At 46.6% G+C, this 21,402-nt stretch overlaps 1 protein-coding gene across 5 annotated transcripts in view; it reads left to right on the forward strand.

The window, feature by feature from the left end:
• Positions 1-21,402, forward strand: part of LOC138284937 (uncharacterized) — a 374,377-nt gene that overhangs the window by 280,459 nt on the left and 72,516 nt on the right. For all 5 annotated transcript variants that reach the window (XM_069224279.1, XM_069224278.1, XM_069224277.1 and 2 more), the window contains 2 exons: positions 3,322-3,496; positions 19,073-19,277. In XM_069224279.1, coding sequence (XP_069080380.1) covers positions 3,322-3,496; positions 19,073-19,277 — 380 coding nt within the window. The remainder of the gene's footprint in view (positions 1-3,321; positions 3,497-19,072; positions 19,278-21,402) is intronic.

Consider the following 21,402-nt stretch of genomic DNA (forward strand, 5'->3'; position numbering starts at 1 on the left):
ATACCAATACTGGAGAACTGCAGTTACAGGTAAGCAACTCATTTTTTTAGTCATTATTGACAATTTCATGTGAGCTTTGCAACGTTGACTAAACCGTGGATAGTTTCAATAACCTAGAAGCCACTACTGGTGCTAACGTCTTGAATGTTTCATTTCATCAGGGGTGTTTCTTCAATGGGGGGTGTTTTGGGTGTTACACCCCCCTAATAAATATATTTTCTGATAAATAATTAGGTACAAGTGGTTCATTCAATTATGGTGAGGTGTCTGTCAGATTTCACCAGATATTTTTACATACACACAGGCAAAAACATACACAGTCCCCCTTTCTCTTTTTTGAAGGTCTTAAAAAATGTTGGTTATTTTTACAAAATCTTGTGTTTCCTCGAATTTACTAACCCTACTAATCCGCATTCCTCTCCCTTTCCACTGATTCTTAAGCCTCTCTCATGCTCCCTCTTTGTAGTGATATTCGTTTTAACATTATATACCAGCCTGATTTTTGGAAAATCTGAGGCTCACCCCTCCTCTCCCGCCCCCCAATCTCACTGACCAATCTACGGTCCTACATCTCATTTCAGTATCCCTGACATCGCATGACCTCAAAGTAGTCATTCCTGGCACTTATTCTAATGGCGCTTTACTGCTGAATTATAAAGAACCCGGCAATGAAATGGTTGGCGTTTTTTGGGTCTTGAAGTCAACACCATCATCTTGTCATCAGGCATGCCCTTTTAGAACTTATAAGAATGCATAAAGTACCAACCCACTTAAGGGAGTTAGACACTTTTCTGTCTCTGAAAACTGTTCGGCTTTTCCTTACAACAGTCCTTAATTGGTATGATATTCTGTAACCATAAATCGATGAAGTTGTTTTGTTACTCACCACACAGACTATAGAGATGACCATGTAACCTGCAGACGCACATGGCAGGGCAGAGGCTGGGACCGGAGTACATACCCTGTATCAAGATCCTGCTACCAAAGCCGAAGTAATGGATTCTTAGTCTAGTAGCCTGGTTATTTATTTTAAAAACTCGACCTTTGCAGAAATAACATATACATTTGAAGTTATTTGTTTACTCAAAGAGAGAAAATACATGTTTTTCTAAAATATAAAAAATTCCCCTAAAATTGTCAGTTTAACTGACGCTATGGTTACATTTAAAAACTTTAAAAAACACTGAAATTCTAGCCAAGGCCCATTGATATAACTAAATGATCCACTTTACTAAGCCATTCAAATTCTATGGGCACTCATAACTTTTGAAGTCTGGCAACTTCAACCGTAAACCCACAGAAATATCTATAAATGAATGATTTATAAATGAATGATTTAAAGTTACACAAAAACTACTGAGTAAGTGTGCACCAACTTTGGGGGGGGGGGGGCATAAAAACATTGGGGTCTGTGTGCAGAACAATTTAATTTCATTCTGTATGGCATGACTTTCTGTGGCTTATCCCTAAACTCACAACAGTTTCAAAAAAGAGACATCGTGTTTTGGACCTGCATAATATTGTCTTTGCCAGCGCTTTTTATTGTATGTTTTTATATTTGCTTTAGTTAGGTGCCTAACTTGGCAACACATTATAGTTTATTAGCACTATTAATGGTGACAATATCAGTTTAAAAATGGACATTATACATTGGGGCTTGACATGGTTGGGACAGGAGTATAAGGAGGGTTTTATAATGGGACACAAAATGGCATCAGTGTGAGGGGACAAAAAAGGGAAAAAGCTTGGGGTGGGCGTAAACACACGGAGGATGGGAAGCGGCAAATTAATATGCATAAAAGAGAGCAAAATACGTAGCGGTGTACGAAGGATTAGCAAGGAATGTAGGTAGGTGGCGGACTGAGCCATGAATATATTATATGAACACAGAGACAATGAAAAAATAGTTTATAGGAAAAGGGTGGGGAGCATTGAGAAATAAAAGATGGAAGAGGGAGCAACGTGCTCAGTGTAGGAAACGTTAAAATGAATTAGGTTCAGGGGTTAAAATGGACTAGGTGGTTGTGCAAGTTCAGAAACAGTATTGGGGATTTAGCATTACAAACAGAATGTTGGGAGGAAGGAAGCTTTTGAGGTGGTCAGATTCTGGAGTTATCCAATATATGAGTTGACGTAGATATTTAATAAGCATGGTAAAATCCAATATGTCTCTCCTTTGAAACCTTTTGGCTCCGTCAATGACTTGTTTATGCTGTACCGCATCTGAATAGCCTGTACAAAAGTTAATTTAAAAAGGCATATAGTGCAACTGTGATGGACTTATCATTTTGTATGCGCACATGCACGTGTGCATGACGTGGTTGCCATTTTTTTTTAGCAATCTGAGATGGTTTAGCAAGTAAAAAATTCTATGGAAATGAAAAAGCCCGAAAATGTTTTTATTGTAAAGCGGAAGTGCCAGCAGCAATTTGCCATCTGGCCCTCCAACAAAATAAAGAGATAAAAAAGAAATAAGCTGGGAGGAGCTCACAGGGGAGAAAACAGCCGGGGCTAAGAAAGAAGCACATGGGTGTGGGCATAGAGAGCACGGGGAAAGAGACCACACAGGTGAGAGAGAGCAACACGGAGAGCGAAGTGTGTGGAAGTTAATGTGAGGAATAACGGCAATTTCTGTGAATTGAGAGGAATGGAAGCCAGGTTGGCACTAGGAGAGAAGACCTGGAATGGAGAGCTAATTGTAGGAACGCCTCTATCAGCTTATGGAGCGGAGAGTGGTAGAAATAGAATGTACATTTACCCGTGTGAAATGGTCACAGGTAAGTGTTAATGTGATGAAAGATGGAATTTTCTCTTTTTTAAATTTTAAACACGTAACTAAGGCCACAGAGTGAAAACGTACTAAGCAAAATGGAGAAAGAGAGGACACTATTGAATTATGGGAGAGGAGCAGGAACAGGTTGGGGATAGTGGCAGAGTGTGCCATCTAGATGTAGTTGAGGGCATCTCTGGTTGAGAAATGAGGAAGATGTTAATAAAGTGCTAGTTCCTCTAAACTAGGGAAGGGAGTATTTGGGGTGGATTAGTAGGGGGAAGGGCTTAGTGTCTCTCTTAGATTGAAAATAGACTGCTATTAGCATATATTGCTTTTGAAAGATGGTAACCATGGGGCAAAGTCTAGTTTTATGTCCTATACGAACTGGGTTTACCTGGTAAATTGAAACAAATGTCCTGGAAAACTAAAAACAGACCAGGAGTACTAAAAATGCCTCAACAACGACTCATGTTGGTGGACACATGGCTTGCTGCCCTACTTACGCTGCACGACTCCACTATTAATTGGTTGCTGTATTTTCTTCTCAGCTGCAGTGCTGAAACCAACGCCGAGCCTGCTGCTGAGGTATCATGCGACTCCTGGAAAGCCGATATCCTTTCTGAAGAGGACAGCGGTCCATCTATTGCGATACCCATGGCAACGCTGCACTACGCCAACGAGTCGGATAATGAGACACCTGCCGACATGCCACCTGCGGGGAGTGTAAGAGAAAACAGCTTACCTCTGTAGAATGACCGCCAGCACACTTATCATTACACTAACGTGCTGCACTAGATTTAGCAGGGGTGCTTTTACTAACTTGGAAAGTCAAACTTCGTGTAATTATGACGTCCCTTTCAAGGGGTCCCTTTTGCTTAAGTCTGATTAACATATATAGATTAAATCACCACAGAACCAACCCAAAAGTGAATAACAAAAGACAGTGGATCAGGAATGGCAACACCACCTAATCTGCCACACACTATCCTTTTTGTTCAACACCACAAACGTGTTCTTTAACTTTATTGTTGTTTTTCTATCCGAATATGACTTAATATAATACTTTACGTAGTCTGTCTCATGGTAAAATTTTATATTTTCATGACTCACTATTGTAAACATTTCTTTCAGCATCTGTAGTTCTTAGGCCTGAAACTACAGGTGAGACGGGTTTCAGAAATTTATACTGAATTTAGATAGCATGTCCTGAGTATAACGAAGAGATTCAGGACGTCATGGGACAGACACAGGGAAGTGACAAACCCTATATTAAGTGTTACTGCAGAGTTAGTCACTGAGGCCCTCATTATGAATGTGCTGACAACACTGATGGGCACACAACGTGAGTTACCTACCCTATCAGAATTACAAGTATTGCAGAAACCACACCGCATATCCGCAGTATTTCATTGAGAGGTAAAAACGTGTTGGAAGCAGGCCAAGTCTTCAGGTGAAGTATTCAGAAAAACGTGCGAAAATCAACATGATTACTTGGATTTCTGCATAGTGCTCCAACAAATGTTGTAAATTCCGTTAATCTCCCCCAACACTGGAACTACCAAGATCCCTTCCATGAGTATTTTGGTATTACAGAGGTGGGAAATAAGGGGTGCCTGGTATAACAGCGGGCCACTCTTATTAAAGGCCTAAAAGGTGTCTGCATGCAACAGCCGGGAAAATAGGCTGCTCAGAGCGGTCTTAAGGTCCTCGTCCGGTGCCGGTGTCTACCTTGTATAATGTAAAAGTTATTCTGGCTTGAATCTGTGTTACATGACTGTTGTATCATTAGTGACCAGGCATTCAGTAGTTTGCACGTGTAATGCCATCAGCAAGTGACTTATACACAAGTAGGAAGTATCAAATGATTGTAACGTTCTAATAAGGTAAATATCCTCTTAAAAAATGCATATGTGTGGTGTGCATTAAGAGGCAAGTTCATTCAAATGCTGTTAAGGATTTTTGCCCAAGTACAGGCACAAGCAGCATGCATGGGACATGCAAATAATCATGGCTGTGCATTTGTTTATTGAGGAACACACGACTTCAGTTGCTCCAAGCAGAAACTCATGGATATCGCATAATTCGAAGTTTTGCCACATTGGGATAACGTTTGAAATAGGGTGGTATTAATAGAGAAAGAATACTGTTACGAAGAATCTGGAATGAAAGGGTTCCGACTCAGAATTACAACTTCCCAAATGTAAAGGTCTCAGATCATACAGAATTGGGTATTTTAAATTACCTAGAAAAATACTTCTGCCTTTGGAAAAAAATGTGTATTTGCACAGGGTGCCTCTGATAGAGACTTCTAGTTGCAGATTCCTTACCTTAGAAATTCCCTGAGGCGTCAGTCTGGATCCAGAGATTTTTCTTCGAGCAGTACCGCTGGATGCTGTTAGGTGGCGTTGGTCGAGACTGCGTCCGTTGTTGGTGTTGTGGTCGCCGAATATGACGGCGTGGGTTATATATATAGGCACCACCCCAGCGTGCTGATATCAGTTCTTTTCTTTCCACACCAGTTTACGAGCATATCTAAAGAGAGTTACTACTGAAGTTGCTTTTTTACTGACCTTTCAACTTTTTGTCATAGTTTTTGGGCTTTTTGATGCATATAGGATGTCGTCACAGAAGACCGGCCAGAGAGTGGCAGAGGTCTTGGGCCTCAAGCTGCCTTCACTGATGTCCTGCTGGTGACCTGTTTACCAAACCCAGCACAGGGGCTCCTGTTAATAATACAATAGCCTGCCGCCATAGGCCTGCACTTAATGATGCAGCTTTCCTGACTCAACACCCTATCCTCGAAAGCTTGGTCATCCAAGCCTCAAAATCCTGTGGCTCGTTCCCTTTGACTCCCTTGGGTATGGAACCCAAAAAGCTGCATCACCTTGGGAAGAAGCAGTTTTCTTCCTCCAGCCTGGCATTGCGGTCCATGAACACTGCATGCTTCTTATGCTGTTACATCCAAACTTTATGGGACATGGTCGCGCAAGTGCTGCCCCAGGTCCCGGAGGAGGCCTGGACCATTCTCTCCCAAGCTGTTGCTGATTGGAGAGAGACAGCTAAGTTTATGATCAGATGTGGGCTGGATACAACTGATCCACTCTTATGGACATGCCCTTCGATATCTCTTCCAAGATGAAGCAGACATGGCGCTCAAGTGCTTTAAGGAGTCCTGGGCTACGGCCCAGTACCTTGGCCTTGCTGCTTCCACTTACCACCCTCAGTCTGCTTTTTGTCCCATTCGTGACTACAGAAGGGGTGCCCAGCCATGTCCATTCCCCACCAGCCGCCGTGCTGCGCATGCTGCTCAGCTTCTTCATGGCCAGTGACGTGGCATCCAGCATCTGCGTAGATAAGGGAGGCAGCGGTTTAGCCAGGTCACTGCCCTCCCTAAAGCCCCCCTTCCCCCCACCCCAAGCTGCCGTCTCTAAACCTTCCTAGTCTGACACTTCCCCACCAGGGACAAGTCGGCAGCAGGATTCGCCAACAATGACCCACTAGAACATCATCATGTAAGACAGGTGTGTTTTTTGCAAGTAGTTCGAAGGGACTACCCCATTCACCTTCAAGACTGCCCATTTCGTGGTAGGTCACAACCATTTTCAATTTACTGTGCTCCCCTTTGGCCTTATCAGCACCGCTTGAGTGTTCCCCAAAGTTCAGGTTAGGGGTGTCAGTCTTCCCCTACCTTGATGACTGGCTGTTAAAGGCAGGCTCGCCCCTGACTGTCGTCTCCGACCTCCAGAGTACATCAGACCTCCTGCATTCGCTGATGTTAGCTATAAACATGCTGAAGTCACACCTGAATCCTTCTCAGACAGTCCTTTTCATCTGAGCATTTCTAGACACAGTGCAGTTTTGGGCCTATCCTCCCGAGCGGCTAGTCACGGATATTCAGGCTATGATACCGATGTTTCAGCCTCTTTCCTGGATTTTGGTGAGAATGGCTCTGAGGCTGCTGGGCCTCATGGCCTACTGCATCCTGCTGGTGACATGGCAGAAGCCATATGCGGGCTCTGTAGTGGGACTTGAAGTTTCAGTGGGCACAGGATCAGGGGAATCTCTTCAACATGGTCCAGATCTTGGAGGGGACGGTTCAATATCTACAGTGGTGGCTTTCGAACCGCGGTTTGGTCAGAGACAGATCCCTCTCCCTTCCCCAACCAGCTCTGACTGTAGTGACAGATGTCACTCCTGGGGTGGGACTGCCACAGGGGAGACGAAGAGATCAGAGGCATATGGTCTCTGGCAGAGTCCGAGCTCCATATCAATCTTTTGGAGATCAGGGCGATCAGGCTAGCATTGAAAGCATTGCTTCCCTCTCTCAAAGGAAAAGTGGGGCAGGTGTTCATGTACAATAGCACCGCCATGTGGTGCCGCAACAAGCAGGGCGGGGTGGGCCGCAAACCCTTTGTCAGGAGGCTCTGTGCCTCTGGACATGGCTTGAACATCAGGGTACATACCTGGTGGTTCAAGATCTGGTGGGTTCTCCGAACACCAGGGCGGACAAACTCCGCTGTCAATGTCTGGCCGATCACGAATGGCGTCTCCAACCGGAGGTGGCACAAGGTCTCTTTCAGCAGTGGGGAAAATCTTGGTTAGATCTGTTCACCATTGCAAAGAAAGCGCAATGTCAGCTGATTTGTGCATTGGAGTTTCCAAGGTAGCACTCACTCTGTGATGCTTTTCATTTCAAGTGGCTCTCAGGCCTCCTTTCTGCCTATTGCACTTCTGCCCAGAGTTCTCAAGAAGATCATAAACAACAGGCCCAAGCCATTCTTGTGACTCTTGACTGGTCATTAAGAGTATGGCATCCCAAGCTCTTGAACATGGCCATCGATCCTCCGATCCGACTGTCTCCTTGGAAGGATCTCCTGTTGAAGCAGCAGGGGACGGTTCTCCACCCGAACCCGTCTAGTCTCTGCCTTCTTGCATTGAGATTGAGTGGGGCAATTGATAGTTTTTGACCTTCCATCCGAAGTCTGTTACGTTATCTCGGCATCCAGGGGTCCCTCCAACAAAGCGGTATACACCTGTTGATGGAACAAATTTGTGGCATAGTGTACAGACAAGTCTGTTATCCCCCTCTCTGCCCCTCTTTCTGAGGTTCTTTTGTTTGTTCTTTCTCTGGCCCAGCAGCACTCTACTCTGGGCACCCTCAAAGGTTATTTGTCTGTCATCTCCGCTTTCCCCCAATTGCTGACCAACCCTCCCTGTTTAACTGGTTCTGTGCCTTGGACGAGATGATCTCGTCCAAGGCTACAGTTCCCCTGTGCCTTGGACGAGATCATCTCGTCCATGGCACAGGGGAACTTGGGGGCGCGTTAGCGCGCCCCCCGTGCACCCCCCTTCCCCCCCCAAAGTCGGGATGGAAGGGGAAGACCTTCCCCTTCCACCCCCCACCCCCTCCGTGACATCAGCACGCGAGCGCGCGCTGATTTGTCACAGGGGCCTCCCTAGTCGCGCTGGAAGCTCTGCTTCCAGCGCGATTGGAAAAGAAATTTTCATTTCTTCTTCAATCTTCAATTTTCATTTCTTTTTCAATCACTTGGGAGGCCCGGAGGGGCTTCAAAGGGAAGGAAAAGTATTTCCTTCCCTTTGAAGTCCCTCCGAGGGTTTCAAAAGCCGGATTGCTTGCAATCCGGCTTTTGAAACCCCACTAGACACCAGGGATTTTTTGTATTTTTATTGAAACTGACAAAAGGGAGCGACCCCTTGGGCAAGGGTCGCTCCCAGGGGGGGCATTTTTTTGAGAAGGCCTTTTCTGCCCCCCCTGGGGGCAGAAACCTCTAGGCACCAGGGACCATTTTTTTTTTTTTTTATGTTTCATTTCTTTTTTTTTTTGGTGGGGAGCGACCCCTTAGGCAAGGGTCGCTCCCCTTGGGGGAAAATTATATTTTGGCCATTTCTGCCCCCCATGGGGGCAGATTGGCCTATTTTGATGAGGCCAATCTGCCCCCAAGGGGGGTAGAAACCACTAGACACCAGGGAATTTTTTCTTTGCGTGAATTTCACGCAAAGGGAGCGACCCCTTAGGCAAGGGTCGCTCCCTGGGGGGGAGGGCAATTTATTTTAGGCCATTTCTGCCCCCCCAATTTTTTTTTTGTTTGTTTGTTTGTTTTTTTAGAGATGGGGAGCGACCCATCAGGCAAGGGTCGCTCCCCTTGGGGGGCAAATTGTATTTAGGCCATTTCTGCCCCCCTGGGGGCAGATTGGCCGATTTTAGGTCAATCTGCCCCCAAGGGGGCAGAAACCACTAGGCACCGGGGATTTGTTGTTTGGCGCCAATGTCACGCAGGGGGAGCGACCCCGTACGCAAGAGTCGCTCCGGGGGGGGTGGGGGCTGGGGGGGGGAATAATTTATTTTAGGCCATTTCTGCCCCCCCTGGGGGCAGATTGGCCTATTACTAGGCCGAACTGCCCCCAGGGGGGGGGGCAGAACCCTCAGGGCACCAGGGCAAATTTTTTTGTTGTGTTTTTTTTTTTTTTTTTTTTCGCGATGGGGAGCGACCCATCAGGCAAGGGTCGCTCCCCTGGGGGGCAAATTGTATTGAGGCCATTTCTGCCCCCCTTGGGGGCAGATTGGCAGATTTTAGGTCAATCTGCCCCCAAGGGGGCAGAAACCACTAGCCACCGGGGATTTGTTTTTTGGCGCCAATGTCACGCAGGGGGAGCGACCCCGTAGGCAAGGGTCGCTCCGGGGGGGGGGGGGGGCTGGGGGGGGAATTTATTTTAGGCCATTTCTGCCCCCCCTGGGGGCAGATTGGCCTATTATTAGGCCGAACTGCCCCCGGGGGGGGCAGAACCCTCAGGGCACCAGGGCAATTTTTTTTGTTGTGTTTTTTTTTTGTTTGTTTGTTTTTTTCGAGATGGGGAGCGACCCATCAGGCAAGGGTCGCTCCCCTGGGGGGCAAATTGTATTTAGGCCATTTCTGCCCCCCTTGGGGGCAGATTGGCCGATTTTAGGTCAATCTGCCCCCAAGGGGGCAGAAACCACTAGGCACCTGGGATTTGTTTTTTGGCGCCAATGTCACGCAGGGGGAGCGACCCCGTAGGCAAGGCTCGCTCCGGGGGGGGGGGGTGGGCTGGGGGGGCAAATTTATTTTAGGCCATTTCTGCCCCCCCTGGGGGCAGATCGGCCTATTATTAGGCCGAACTGCCCCCAGGGGGGGCAGAACCCTCTAGGCACCAGGGAAAATATTTTGTTGTGTTTTTTTTTTTTTTGTTTGTTTGTTTTTTTCCAGATGGGGAGCGACCCATCAGGCAAGGGTCGCTCCCCTGGGGGGCAAATTGTATTTAGGCCATTTCTGCCCCCCTTGGGGGCAGATTAGCCGATTTCAGGTCAATCTGCCCCCAAGGGGGCAGAAACCACTAGGCACCGGGGATTTGTTTTTTGGCGCCAATGTCACGCAGGGGGAGCGACCCCGTAGGCAAGGGTCGCTCCGGGGGGGGCTGGGGGCTGGGGGGGGGGGCAAATTGATTTTAGGCCATTTCTGCCCCCCCCTGGGGGCAGATCGGCCTATTATTAGGCCGAACTGCCCCCAGGGGGGGCAGAACCCTCTAGGCACCAGGGCAAATTTTTTTGTTGTGTTTTTTTTTTTGTTTGTTTGTTTTTTTCGAGATGGGGAGCGACCCATCAGCCAAGGGTCGCTCCCCTGGGGGGCAAATTGTATTTAGGCCATTTCTGCCCCCCTTGGGGGCAGATTGGCCGATTTTAGGTCAATCTGCCCCCAAGGGGGCAGAAACCACTAGCCACCGGGGATTTGTTTTTTGGGGCCAATGTCACGCAGGGGGAGCGACCCCGTAGGCAAGGGTCGCTCCCGGGGGGGGTGGGGGCAAATTTATTTTAGGCCATTTCTGCCCCCCTTGGGGGCAGATTGGCAGATTTTAGGTCAATCTGCCCCCAAGGGGGCAGAAACCACTAGGCACCTGGGATTTGATTTTTGGTGCCAATGTCACGCAGGGGGAGCGACCCCGTAGGCAAGGGTCGCTCCCGGGGGGGGTGGGGGCTGGGGGGGGCAAATTTATTTTAGGCCATTTCTGCCCCCCTGGGGGCAGATCGGCCTATTATTAGGCCGAACTGCCCCCAGGGGGGGGCAGAACCCTCAGGGCACCAGGGCACATTTTTTTGTTGTGTTTTTTTTTGTTTGTTTGGTTTTTTCGAGATGGGGAGCGACCCATCAGGCAAGGGTCGCTTCCCTGGGGGGCAAATTGTATTTAGGCCATTTCTGCCCCCCTTGGGGGCAGATTGGCAGATTTTAGGTCAATCTGCCCCTAAGGGGGCAGAAACCACTAGGCACCTGGGATTTGTTTTTTGGCGCCAATGTCACGCAGGGGGAGTGACCCCTTAGGCAAGGGTCGCTCCCGGGGGGTGGGGGCTGGGGGGGGGCAAATTTATTTTAGGGCATTTCTGCCCCCCCCCCCCCCTCCCGGGGCCGGCTGAGCTAGAGGCCAAACTCCACAGGTAGGCACTTTGCATAAAACACCTCTGTTTTCTGTGAAAAAATATGTTCTGTCCACATTGTGTTTTGGGAAATTTCCTTTCGTGGGCGCTAGGCCTACCCACAGAAGTGAGGTACCATTTTTATTGAGAGACTTAGGGGAACGCTGGGTGGAAGGAAATTTGTGGCTCCTCTCAGATTCCAGAACTTTCTGCCACAGAAATGTGAGGAACATGTGTTTTTTTAGCCACATTTTGAGGTTTGCAAAAGATTCTGGGTAACAGAACCTGGTCCGAGCCCCGCAAGTCACCCCATCTTGGATTCCCCTAGGTCTCTAGTTTTCAGAAATGCACAGGTTTGGTAGGTTTCCCTAGGTGCCGGGTGAGCTACAGGCCAAAATCCACAGGTAGGCACTGTTTTCTTTCAAAAAATTGGATGTGTCCACGTTGCGTTTTGGGGCATTTCCTGTTGCGGGCGCTAGGCCTACCCACGCAAGTGAGGTATCATTTTTATCGGGAGACTTGGGGGAACGCTGGGTGGAAGGAAATTTGTAGCTCCTCTCAGATTCCAGAACTTTCTGCCACAGAAATGTGAGGAACATGTGTTTTTTTAGCCAAATTTTGAGGTTTGCAAAGGATTCTGGGTAACAGAACCTGGTCCGAGCCCCGCAAGTCACCCCTCCTTGGATTCCCCTAGGTCTCTAGTTTTCAGAAATGCACAGGTTTGGTAGGTTTCCCTAGGTGCCGGCTGAGCTAGAGGCCAAAATCTACAGGTAGGCACTTCGCAAAAAACACCTCTGTTTTTTTCCAAAATTTAGGATGTGTCCACGTTGCGCTTTGGGGTGTTTCCTGTCGCCGGCGCTAGGCCTACCCACGCAAGTGAGGTATCATTTTTATCGGGAGACTTGGGGGAACGCTGGGTGGAAGGAAATTTGTAGCTCCTCTCAGATTCCAGAACTTTCTGCCACAGAAATGTGAGGAACATGTGTTTTTTTAGCCAAATTTTGAGGTTTGCAAAGGATTCTGGGTAACAGAACCTGGTCCGAGCCCCGCAAGTCACCCCTCCTTGGATTCCCCTAGGTCTCTAGTTTTCAGAAATGCACAGGTTTGGTAGGTTTCCCTAGGTGCCGGGTGAGCTACAGGCCAAAATCCACAGGTAGGCACTGTTTTCTTTCAAAAAATGGGATGTGTCCACGTTGCGTTTTGGGGCATTTCCTGTTGCGGGCGCTAGGCCTACCCACGCAAGTGAGGTATCATTTTTATCGGGAGACTTGGGGGAACGCTGGGTGGAAGGAAATTTGTAGCTCCTCTCAGATTCCAGAACTTTCTGCCACAGAAATGTGAGGAACATGTGTTTTTTTAGCCAAATTTTGAGGTTTGCAAAGGATTCTGGGTAACAGAACCTGGTCCGAGCCCCGCAAGTCACCCCTCCTTGGATTCCCCTAGGTCTCTAGTTTTCAGAAATGCACAGGTTTGGTAGGTTTCCCTAGGTGCCGGCTGAGCTAGAGGCCAAAATCTACAGGTAGGCACTTCGCAAAAAACACCTCTGTTTTTTTCCAAAATTTAGGATGTGTCCACGTTGCGCTTTGGGGTGTTTCCTGTCGCCGGCGCTAGGCCTACCCACGCAGTATCATTTTTATCGGGAGACTTGGGGGAACGCTGGGTGGAAGGAAATTTGTAGCTCCTCTCAGATTCCAGAACTTTCTGCCACAGAAATGTGAGGAACATGTGTTTTTTTAGCCAAATTTTGAGGTTTGCAAAGGATTCTGGGTAACAGAACCTGGTCCGAGCCCCGCAAGTCACCCCTCCTTGGATTCCCCTAGGTCTCTAGTTTTCAGAAATGCACAGGTTTGGTAGGTTTCCCTAGGTGCCGGCTGAGCTAGAGGCCAAAATCTACAGGTAGGCACTTCGCAAAAAACACCTCTGTTTTCTCCCAAAATTTAGGATGTGTCCACGTTGCGCTTTGGGGTGTTTCCTGTCGCCGGCGCTAGGCCTACCCACGCAAGTGAGGTATCATTTTTATCGGGAGACTTGGGGGAACGCTGGGTGGAAGGAAATTTGTAGCTCCTCTCAGATTCCAGAACTTTCTGCCACAGAAATGTGAGGAACATGTGTTTTTTTAGCCAAATTTTGAGGTTTGCAAAGGATTCTGGGTAACAGAACCTGGTCCGAGCCCCGCAAGTCATCCCTCCTTGGATTCCCCTAGGTCTCTAGTTTTCAGAAATGTACAGGTTTGGTAGGTTTCCCTAGGTGCCGGCTGAGCTAGAGGCCAAAATCTACAGGTAGGCACTTCGCAAAAAACACCTCTGTTTTCTCCCAAAATTTAGGATGTGTCCACGTTGCGCTTTGGGGTGTTTCCTGTCGCCGGCGCTAGGCCTACCCACGCAAGTGAGGTATCATTTTTATCGGGAGGTTTGGGGGAACGCTGGGTGGAAGGAAATTTGTAGCTCCTCTCAGATTCCAGAACTTTCTGCCACAGAAATGTGAGGAACGTGTTTTTTTTAGCCAAATTTTGAGGTTTGCAAAGGATTCTGGGTAACAGAACCTGGTCCGAGCCCCGCAAGTCACCCCTCCTTGGATTCCCCTAGGTCTCTAGTTTTCAGAAATGCACAGGTTTGGTAGGTTTCCCTAGGTGCCGGCTGAGCTAGAGGCCAAAATCTACAGGTAGGCACTTCGCAAAAAACACCTCTGTTTTTTTCCAAAATTTAGGATGTGTCCACGTTGCGCTTTGGGGTGTTTCCTGTCGCCGGCGCTAGGCCTACCCACGCAAGTGAGGTATAATTTTTATCGGGAGACTTGAGGGAACGCTGGGTGGAAGGAAATTTGTAGCTCCTCTCAGATTCCAGAACTTTCTGCCACAGAAATGTGAGGAACATGTGTTTTTTTAGCCAAATTTTGAGGTTTGCAAAGGATTCTGGGTAACAGAACCTGGTCCGAGCCCCGCAAGTCACCACTCCTTGGATTCCCCTAGGTCTCTAGTTTTCAGAAATGCACAGGTTTGGTAGGTTTCCCTAGGTGCCGGCTGAGCTAGAGGCCAAAATCTACAGGTAGGCACTTCGCAAAAAACACCTCTGTTTTCTCCCAAAATTTTGGATGTGTCCACGTTGCGCTTTGGGGCGTTTCCTGTCGCGGGCGCTAGCCCTACCCACACAAGTGAGGTATCATTTTTATCGGGAGACTTGGGGGAACATAGATTAGCAAAACAAGTGCTATTGCCCCTTGTCTTTCTCTACATTTTGTCCTTTCAAATATAGGAGAGTGTGTAAAAAAGACATCTATTTGAGAAATTCCCTATAATTCACATGCTTGTATGGTCACCCCGGAATTCAGAGATGTGCAAATAACCACTGCTCCTCAGCACCTTATCTTGTGCCCTTTTTGGAAATGCAAAGGTTTTCTTGATAGCAATTTTTTACTCTTTTTATTTCAGCAAATGAATTGCTGTATACCCGGTATAGAATGAAAACGCACTGCAGGGTGCAGCTCATTTATTGGCTCTGGGTTCCTCGGGTTCTTGATGAACCTACAAGCCCTATATATCCCCGCAACCAGAGGAGTCCAGCAGACGTAACAGTATATTGCTTTCCATAATCTGACATTGCAGGGAAAAGTTACAGAGTAAAACGTAGAGAAAAATTGATGTTTTTTTCACCTCAATTTCAATATTTTTCTTTTTCAGCTGTTATTTTCAGTAGGAAACCCTTGTAGGATCTACACAAATGACCCCTTGCTGAATTCAGAATTTTGTCTACTTTTCAGAAATGGTTAGGTTTCTGGGATCCAGCATTGGTTTCATGCCCATTCCTGTCACTGACTGGAAGGAGGCTGAAAGCACAAAAAATTGCAAAAATGGGGTATGCCCCAGTAAAATGCCAAAATTGTGTTGAAAAATTGGGTTTTCTGATTCAAGTCTGCCTGTTCCTGAAAGCTAGGAAGCTTCTGAGTTTAGCACTGCAAACCCTTTGTTGATGCCATTTTCATGGGGAAATCCACAAGCCTTCTTCTGCAGCCACTTTTTCCAATTTTTTTGAAAAAAACGAAATTTTCACTGTATTTTGGCCAATTTCTTGCCCTCCTTCAAGGGAACCCACAAAGTCTGGGTACCTCTAGAATCCCTAGGATGTTGGAAAAAAAGGACGCAAATTTGGCTTGGTTAGCTTATGTGGACAAAAAGTTATGAGGGCCTAAGCGCGAACTGCCCCAAATAGGCAAAAAAAGGCCTGGCACAGGAGGGGGAAAAGGCCTGGCAGCGAAGGGGTTAAATCTCTCATTGTTGGAAGATTTTTTAAGGGTCTTCTTACCCATCTGTTCCTTACGCACACATCCTCCCTGCTCTGCGAACTGGTTCCCAGGGACTTCCCTTTCAGGGCCCTAGTTCTGGCACACCTGGGTCAATGTTCTTCATGGCTCTACGCTTCTGGTGCGGAAAGTTGTGAAAAGAAACTGACATCACCACACTCCGGTGTGGTGCCTATATATGAACCGCAGTGTCGTATCTGGCGGCCACCACGCCAATGACGGACATAGAGTCGATCAACACCACCTACTGGCGCGCAGGGGTACTCCTTGAAGAAAAATCTCCAGGCTGACGCCGGGGGGAATTTCTAAAGAATCTGCAACTAGAACATGTCTCTACCAGATAAATCATTACCGAATGTACGTAACATGTTCTTCATTCTCCACCTGTAGACAGGAATAGGAGCCCAGGAAATGTGCCACATGACATTTTCTGAGGGACACCTGGAAATCTGTGCTTGGCACAGCTTTCAAGGGCATATGTCTGAGAATGTTTGTGAATTGGAAAACATTGTAAAAGAACATTCAGGTGGAAATGTAAATCCCTGTCTATACTTTTACATTTGTTTTCATTTTGAGTATTGTTTGCACTGGATGACTTCAGTGTCTCTTCAGTGTGCCAGTGACCCTATGACTTTGCACTTTGCATCCATGTCAGAAATTTAAGCAATTGGGAAGGGAATGTTCCACGCATGATGTACAGTGCGTTTTCCTGTGATGAATGCCCCACTGTGAGTATCTGGTATGCTGGTTTTTGATTTTGACCCCACCCTCACTCTAATATAGCATGTTCTCCAAAGTAGTAGTCCTGTTCTTTGACTTGAGAGAATTCCTGGAGCAGTGAACATTGCATGATCTCATGGTTTAGGCTGTGGGCTGCTGTCCGTGTCACGGGTTTAGTATATGATGCAGTGGTGGCTGCATGCAGTGTTTTGTGATGCTGTAGATGTGACTATGGGCCCGATTTATATTTCGTCAGAAGGGCACTGTGTCACAATAGTGTCGAATATCCCGTCTACTGAAATCTAAATCCAATAGTTTCCTATGGAATTTAGGTTCAGACGGATGGGATATCCACCACCGTTGTGACCTCTACGCGGTAATCTGAATTAGACCCTGTATCTTTTTATTTGTGTCACAGAATGTATACTTACTGGAGGACTCATGTATAGTTCTGATGCTACATGCTAACCCAGTTTCTAGCAGTGTGTGTGTGTGTGTGTGTGTGTGTGTGTGAACTGCATCATGTACATGAGTGAATCAGAGTAATGGTGACTTTTGGTTTCATTTTTGGATCCTCTGGTATTTTCATATTCACAAGATGGAGGTTAGGTTGTTTTCATAGTCAGTGGAAGGGTATTGCTGACATTACTGAAGCTGGTGGGAGGAGACCTAGACACTAAAGTTGGAAAAGATGAGATGGCTTTTCTTTACAAATTCAATTAGGCCCTTTTGCAGCAGGAGTTGCTGATGAGACATCTTGACCACTGCTATCTGTTAATTGATGCAGGGTGAAGGGGGTAACAGTTTATGTTGTTCAGAGTGTGAAGGGTCCTTTAGGTGACTGTCAATGTGATTGTCGATAGCCAGCTGCAGAATGGACACTCCTTTTTGTGCCTTGGTTGTGGCTGCTCCAGCTTGGAGACATCATTGCTGTGAGGCGCATCATTTTACACAAAGGCAGAGTCTGAAAGGCAGACTGAAAAAGACTCATGAAAGCAGAACCAACCCAAATCAGTTCTGAAAACGCAAAGACTATGCATCCACTCTGTTTTTATCTATATGAAGGTGGGAGCCACTGTCCTACCTGTTCAAGATCCATATTCTCTATGACCACTGAAGGGGGGGGGGGGGGCTCCACAGAGTTCCCAGAAGACTGCTGTACAAGCAGGGCTGGTGACTCCTGATAACTAGTATCCCACCTTGAGTCCGACATGGAAGGAAGAGCTGTCTTCCTGTGCTGAAGTGCCTGGAAGCTGGCCTACCTATTAAGAAAAGGGAAAGAGTGAGCCAATCCCTCAGGAAGATGCTGACTGTAAGGGCAAGCAAGAAGCAGCTCACCCCAGAGCTCTGGGTCTGTCTGCCCAGAAGAGATTTGAGCGAGAGCGACCGGCTTGCTCCTGAACTGGAGCGTTACCTTTCTTGCCAGCAGTGGCCTGTGCTGTGGCACTGTCCTGAAGTGTGATCAAAGTGGACTCTGCCGTTTAAATCTCTAAGTGAGAGGACTGTGGCACTGCCAAAGTGTGTTGGAGATTGTGCCTCCGTGATTCAGAAGTGGGAGGACTGTGGCACTGTCAAAGCATGCCCAAGTGGATTGCGCCGCTGTTTTTTCAAAAGCTGTACCCCAAACTGGACTAAGCTACCTTATCAGTGTAGTCATACCTACCCTTCTATCTGAGAAGTTCCAGTGGCAGCCTAGAGACCTCTGACTCCTCCCAGCTCTCCCCGCACCATTGAGGACTATCAGCAATGCCAGAGCCTGCTGACTTCTTTTGGATGCAGCAGGTATGAGGCTTCTACACGGGGACTAGCTGAGTCGTAGTGCCCCATTCTGGTAGCCAGCACACAGCTCTCACTGAAGATGATGAAGAGACAGAATGCTTGCTGCAGGCACTCCAATGGCTGGCAGAGAAGTGAAAGACTCTCACTGGTGAGAACCACATGTAGAGTAGAAATTATAAAACTGAAGGCACTGTTTCTAAACTCCAGAGGGGCCACCCTGCATTAATGCCTGAAACCGGCCACAGTTGTATTACACAGAGTTAAGGTGAAGGCGGACCTTAAGTTATGAGTACAGTTGCCTGGTACTTGTGGATTAGTACTGATATATTGAAGGCTGTAGTATCTCGTTTTGAGTGTATTAAAGTAGTTTTGTTCCTAAAAATATATTTACTGGGTTAACGTCCTTTATTGCTCTGGTGGGTGTTAGTTGAGTTCTGAGCTTGATGTCCCCTCACAGTACCACACTTAAAAGCCTGTGATTGCTACCATCCCTACCACTGAGAGTCAAGTGCTGTAGGGGGTGCTCTTAACTTAGTTTGCAGTGCTACATTAGGATGAACTCCGTGACATCATAGGCAAACAACTGTAGAACTTAAGGCTGTGGCCTTGATGCCCCTGCATGCCCCTTCAACCCCCCCGCCACTCCCTTCCCAACCTGGCTTAATGTGGTCTGAGACCAGTCCATTTCTGTTCCTTGTGCCAAAAATGCACCTTGGCCTGTAGCAGAGAACAAGTAATAACCAAGCACAGCGGTAGTGATAATCTGAAGTTCAGCAGTAATGATAATGGAGGAGCGATTGTGAGCAGAATTTAGAAAAGTGCACAATAGTCCTCATAGCTGCAAATAGTGCAGTCACTTAGACCTTTTGAGACAAAGAAAGGTAATCATGTTTTTAAAAGGTCTTTACTAGTTGGAGTAGTAGCATTCATTCCCTGCAGAGGCCTTCTTCACAAAGCATCTGTAGCACATTCTTGTTTCATTTGACACAAATTCAGAATATAAAGAAAACAAAATAGTTGTGTATTTAAAGTGTTATTCTCTTTTATATATTTTGTTGTAGCACACCAATCAAAGCTGTCGCCGGTCAAGCTCGGATATAGCCCATGAAACCGCAGACACGTCGAAAACTCCGAGAGAATGCCGTCTGAGACCTCACTTCAGTGACCCAATGCCAACTGATGCTGTGAAGAGGAAGCAGCTAGAGATGAAGATAGCAGCGGCAGCAAGACTACATGCACACCGGCGGCGGCAGGAAAAAGATGGAGGTAAGACGCTTAGCAATGCCGGAGTCTCCTTTTGTTCATGCTAGCGAGTAGTTAGTTTTTTTCATTTAAGCTCTTTGTGCAGTGCTTTGCACATCAACATGGTGGTCACAGAACTCGGGTGGCAAAATGGGCTTCAGCTTAGCGGGTGATACTTTATGAGAAACAAGCCTGTTCCTGATGGCCTTGCAGAAATCTAGGTGGGGTTATGTGCCTCAAATTGACCAGGGCATGTAAGGGTCAAAAGCAGTGCAGACAAGTTGTCACCTACAGAAGATTTGGAGAGGTGGAACAGAGTAGTGATTTGAAACATTTAGGATCATAACGTCCTCTTGAAAACCGGTATGAGCAATAGACAGTGACTTGAACTGTGCTCAATTGGTGATTCTGGCAATGCTAAGCCAGGTCAAAGAAAGGAAGATAGAGTATACTTTCTGAAGTCTGTCGATGAAGAAATACAGACACTGACTATTTTCTTAATCGAACCTGAAGGCATTGAAGATGTTGATAGCTGTGCCATGTCTGGGAGAGGGTGCTGAGTAGTTCATCCTGGGAATTGCACTTATCCTAAAGGCCAGCAAAGGCGATGTCACACACATTGTCTAGTACTCAATTAAAACTTTAGCACCTATTCTGGAGTTAAAATAAAGTGCTTTAGAGCAGTTATTGTCTAGGGTGTAAAATAAAGTACCCCAAGACACACTGAGTTGCCATCACTCCACCCTTCAGTATGTTGGTAAGTCTACATTAATTATACTGTGTTTGGCTTTGGGCACCATAAATTAAACAAGCATTTGCAATGCAATAGGGTCTCACATTTCTCTGATTTACAGCTATTAGCAGTTGTAAACTCCCAACCTGACTTTTCTTGCCACATTAAATGGAAAAATACAGCGCGATCATGCTGCTACAATTCACTCGCACGGACAGTTGAAGTCAGCATGCAGATGGAAAAAAAAATGCAAAAAAAGAGTGTGATCGCGCTGCTACAGTTCACTCATAGTGAAACCTATCGGCAAAAGTGCAATTAAGTACGTAACCGGCAAAAGTGCAATTAACTATGTAAAAGGGTCAATGTCATGCAAAGTGCTGGACGTCTGCCAAGCGAGATCGTGCTGCGAAAAAAAAGATAAAAAGTAGTCCAAAAACCTGACGGGAAACGGTGAGCCTCGCATGTTTTCAGTACTTGGTTGCGGCGCTCGAGGAGGGCTAACCACTGGAAAAGGCATGACGTATGCGTGCCGTCCTCTAATGAAAGCAAACAGATTTTGAAAGGCAAGCCCGTAAACCAATGAAAGACACTGACGTAACATGGACGGAGCTCCGAGCCCTTTTCTATCTACTAAAGCGTCTCGCAAGCGCATGCGACGCAGGCTCGACCCTAAAAAAAGACAAATATATTGATTGAATATTTTTGTTTGTGGTGAGGTTTGGCAATCCTTTTGTATACAACATAAGAAATCCATATGGCAGCACATAAAATTTGATTCAATTGACCATAATTCCATTCATCGTGATCACGTGCAAAGGTGTTAGCTAGAGAAAGTCATTTAAAATGCTTGAAGATCGCTGCACGTTTCTACAAAATATAACTGCTCTTCATGTAGTTGAATGCGGAAGCAGTGCGAGGCTCGTTCTGCAAACTGATTAAGCGTGTTTGGTTTACAAGCAAATGATATCGTCTTCTCATTGAGTAAAGGAAAACGACCACGCCATTAAGAGTTAGATGTATTTCACTGTCTTAAACATATTCCTTTCTTAAGCTAGTGCGAGATGCCTCCCATGACTGCTCTGTACATTTCTTAACATAAGACGTTCATATAGTAGATAGATAAGTAGTTGCGAGCATTTCGAAAAGGCATAAACACTTGTTGTATTTCCACTGTGTACTACTTACACATTAACAGACAAATGTCTGAGGAAAATGACAAAACTACAGTGCTAAGGGTTCGCCTTTCACGAGAGATTGAAGAATGTATACGGAACAAATTATTTAAGTTATCGAATAGTACCAGAAGGGCTAAAAGTTTTCAAGTGGAAAAATAGCCCTAGTGCACATCAGAGCAGCTGACTACCCCCGGTAGATTCCAGTTTCGGGTTGGTTGGGTGCTTTATTTGTATATTAGAG

The sequence above is a fragment of the Pleurodeles waltl genome, chromosome 3_1, assembly GCF_031143425.1.
Source record: "Pleurodeles waltl isolate 20211129_DDA chromosome 3_1, aPleWal1.hap1.20221129, whole genome shotgun sequence".
NCBI lineage: Eukaryota > Metazoa > Chordata > Amphibia > Caudata > Salamandridae > Pleurodeles > Pleurodeles waltl.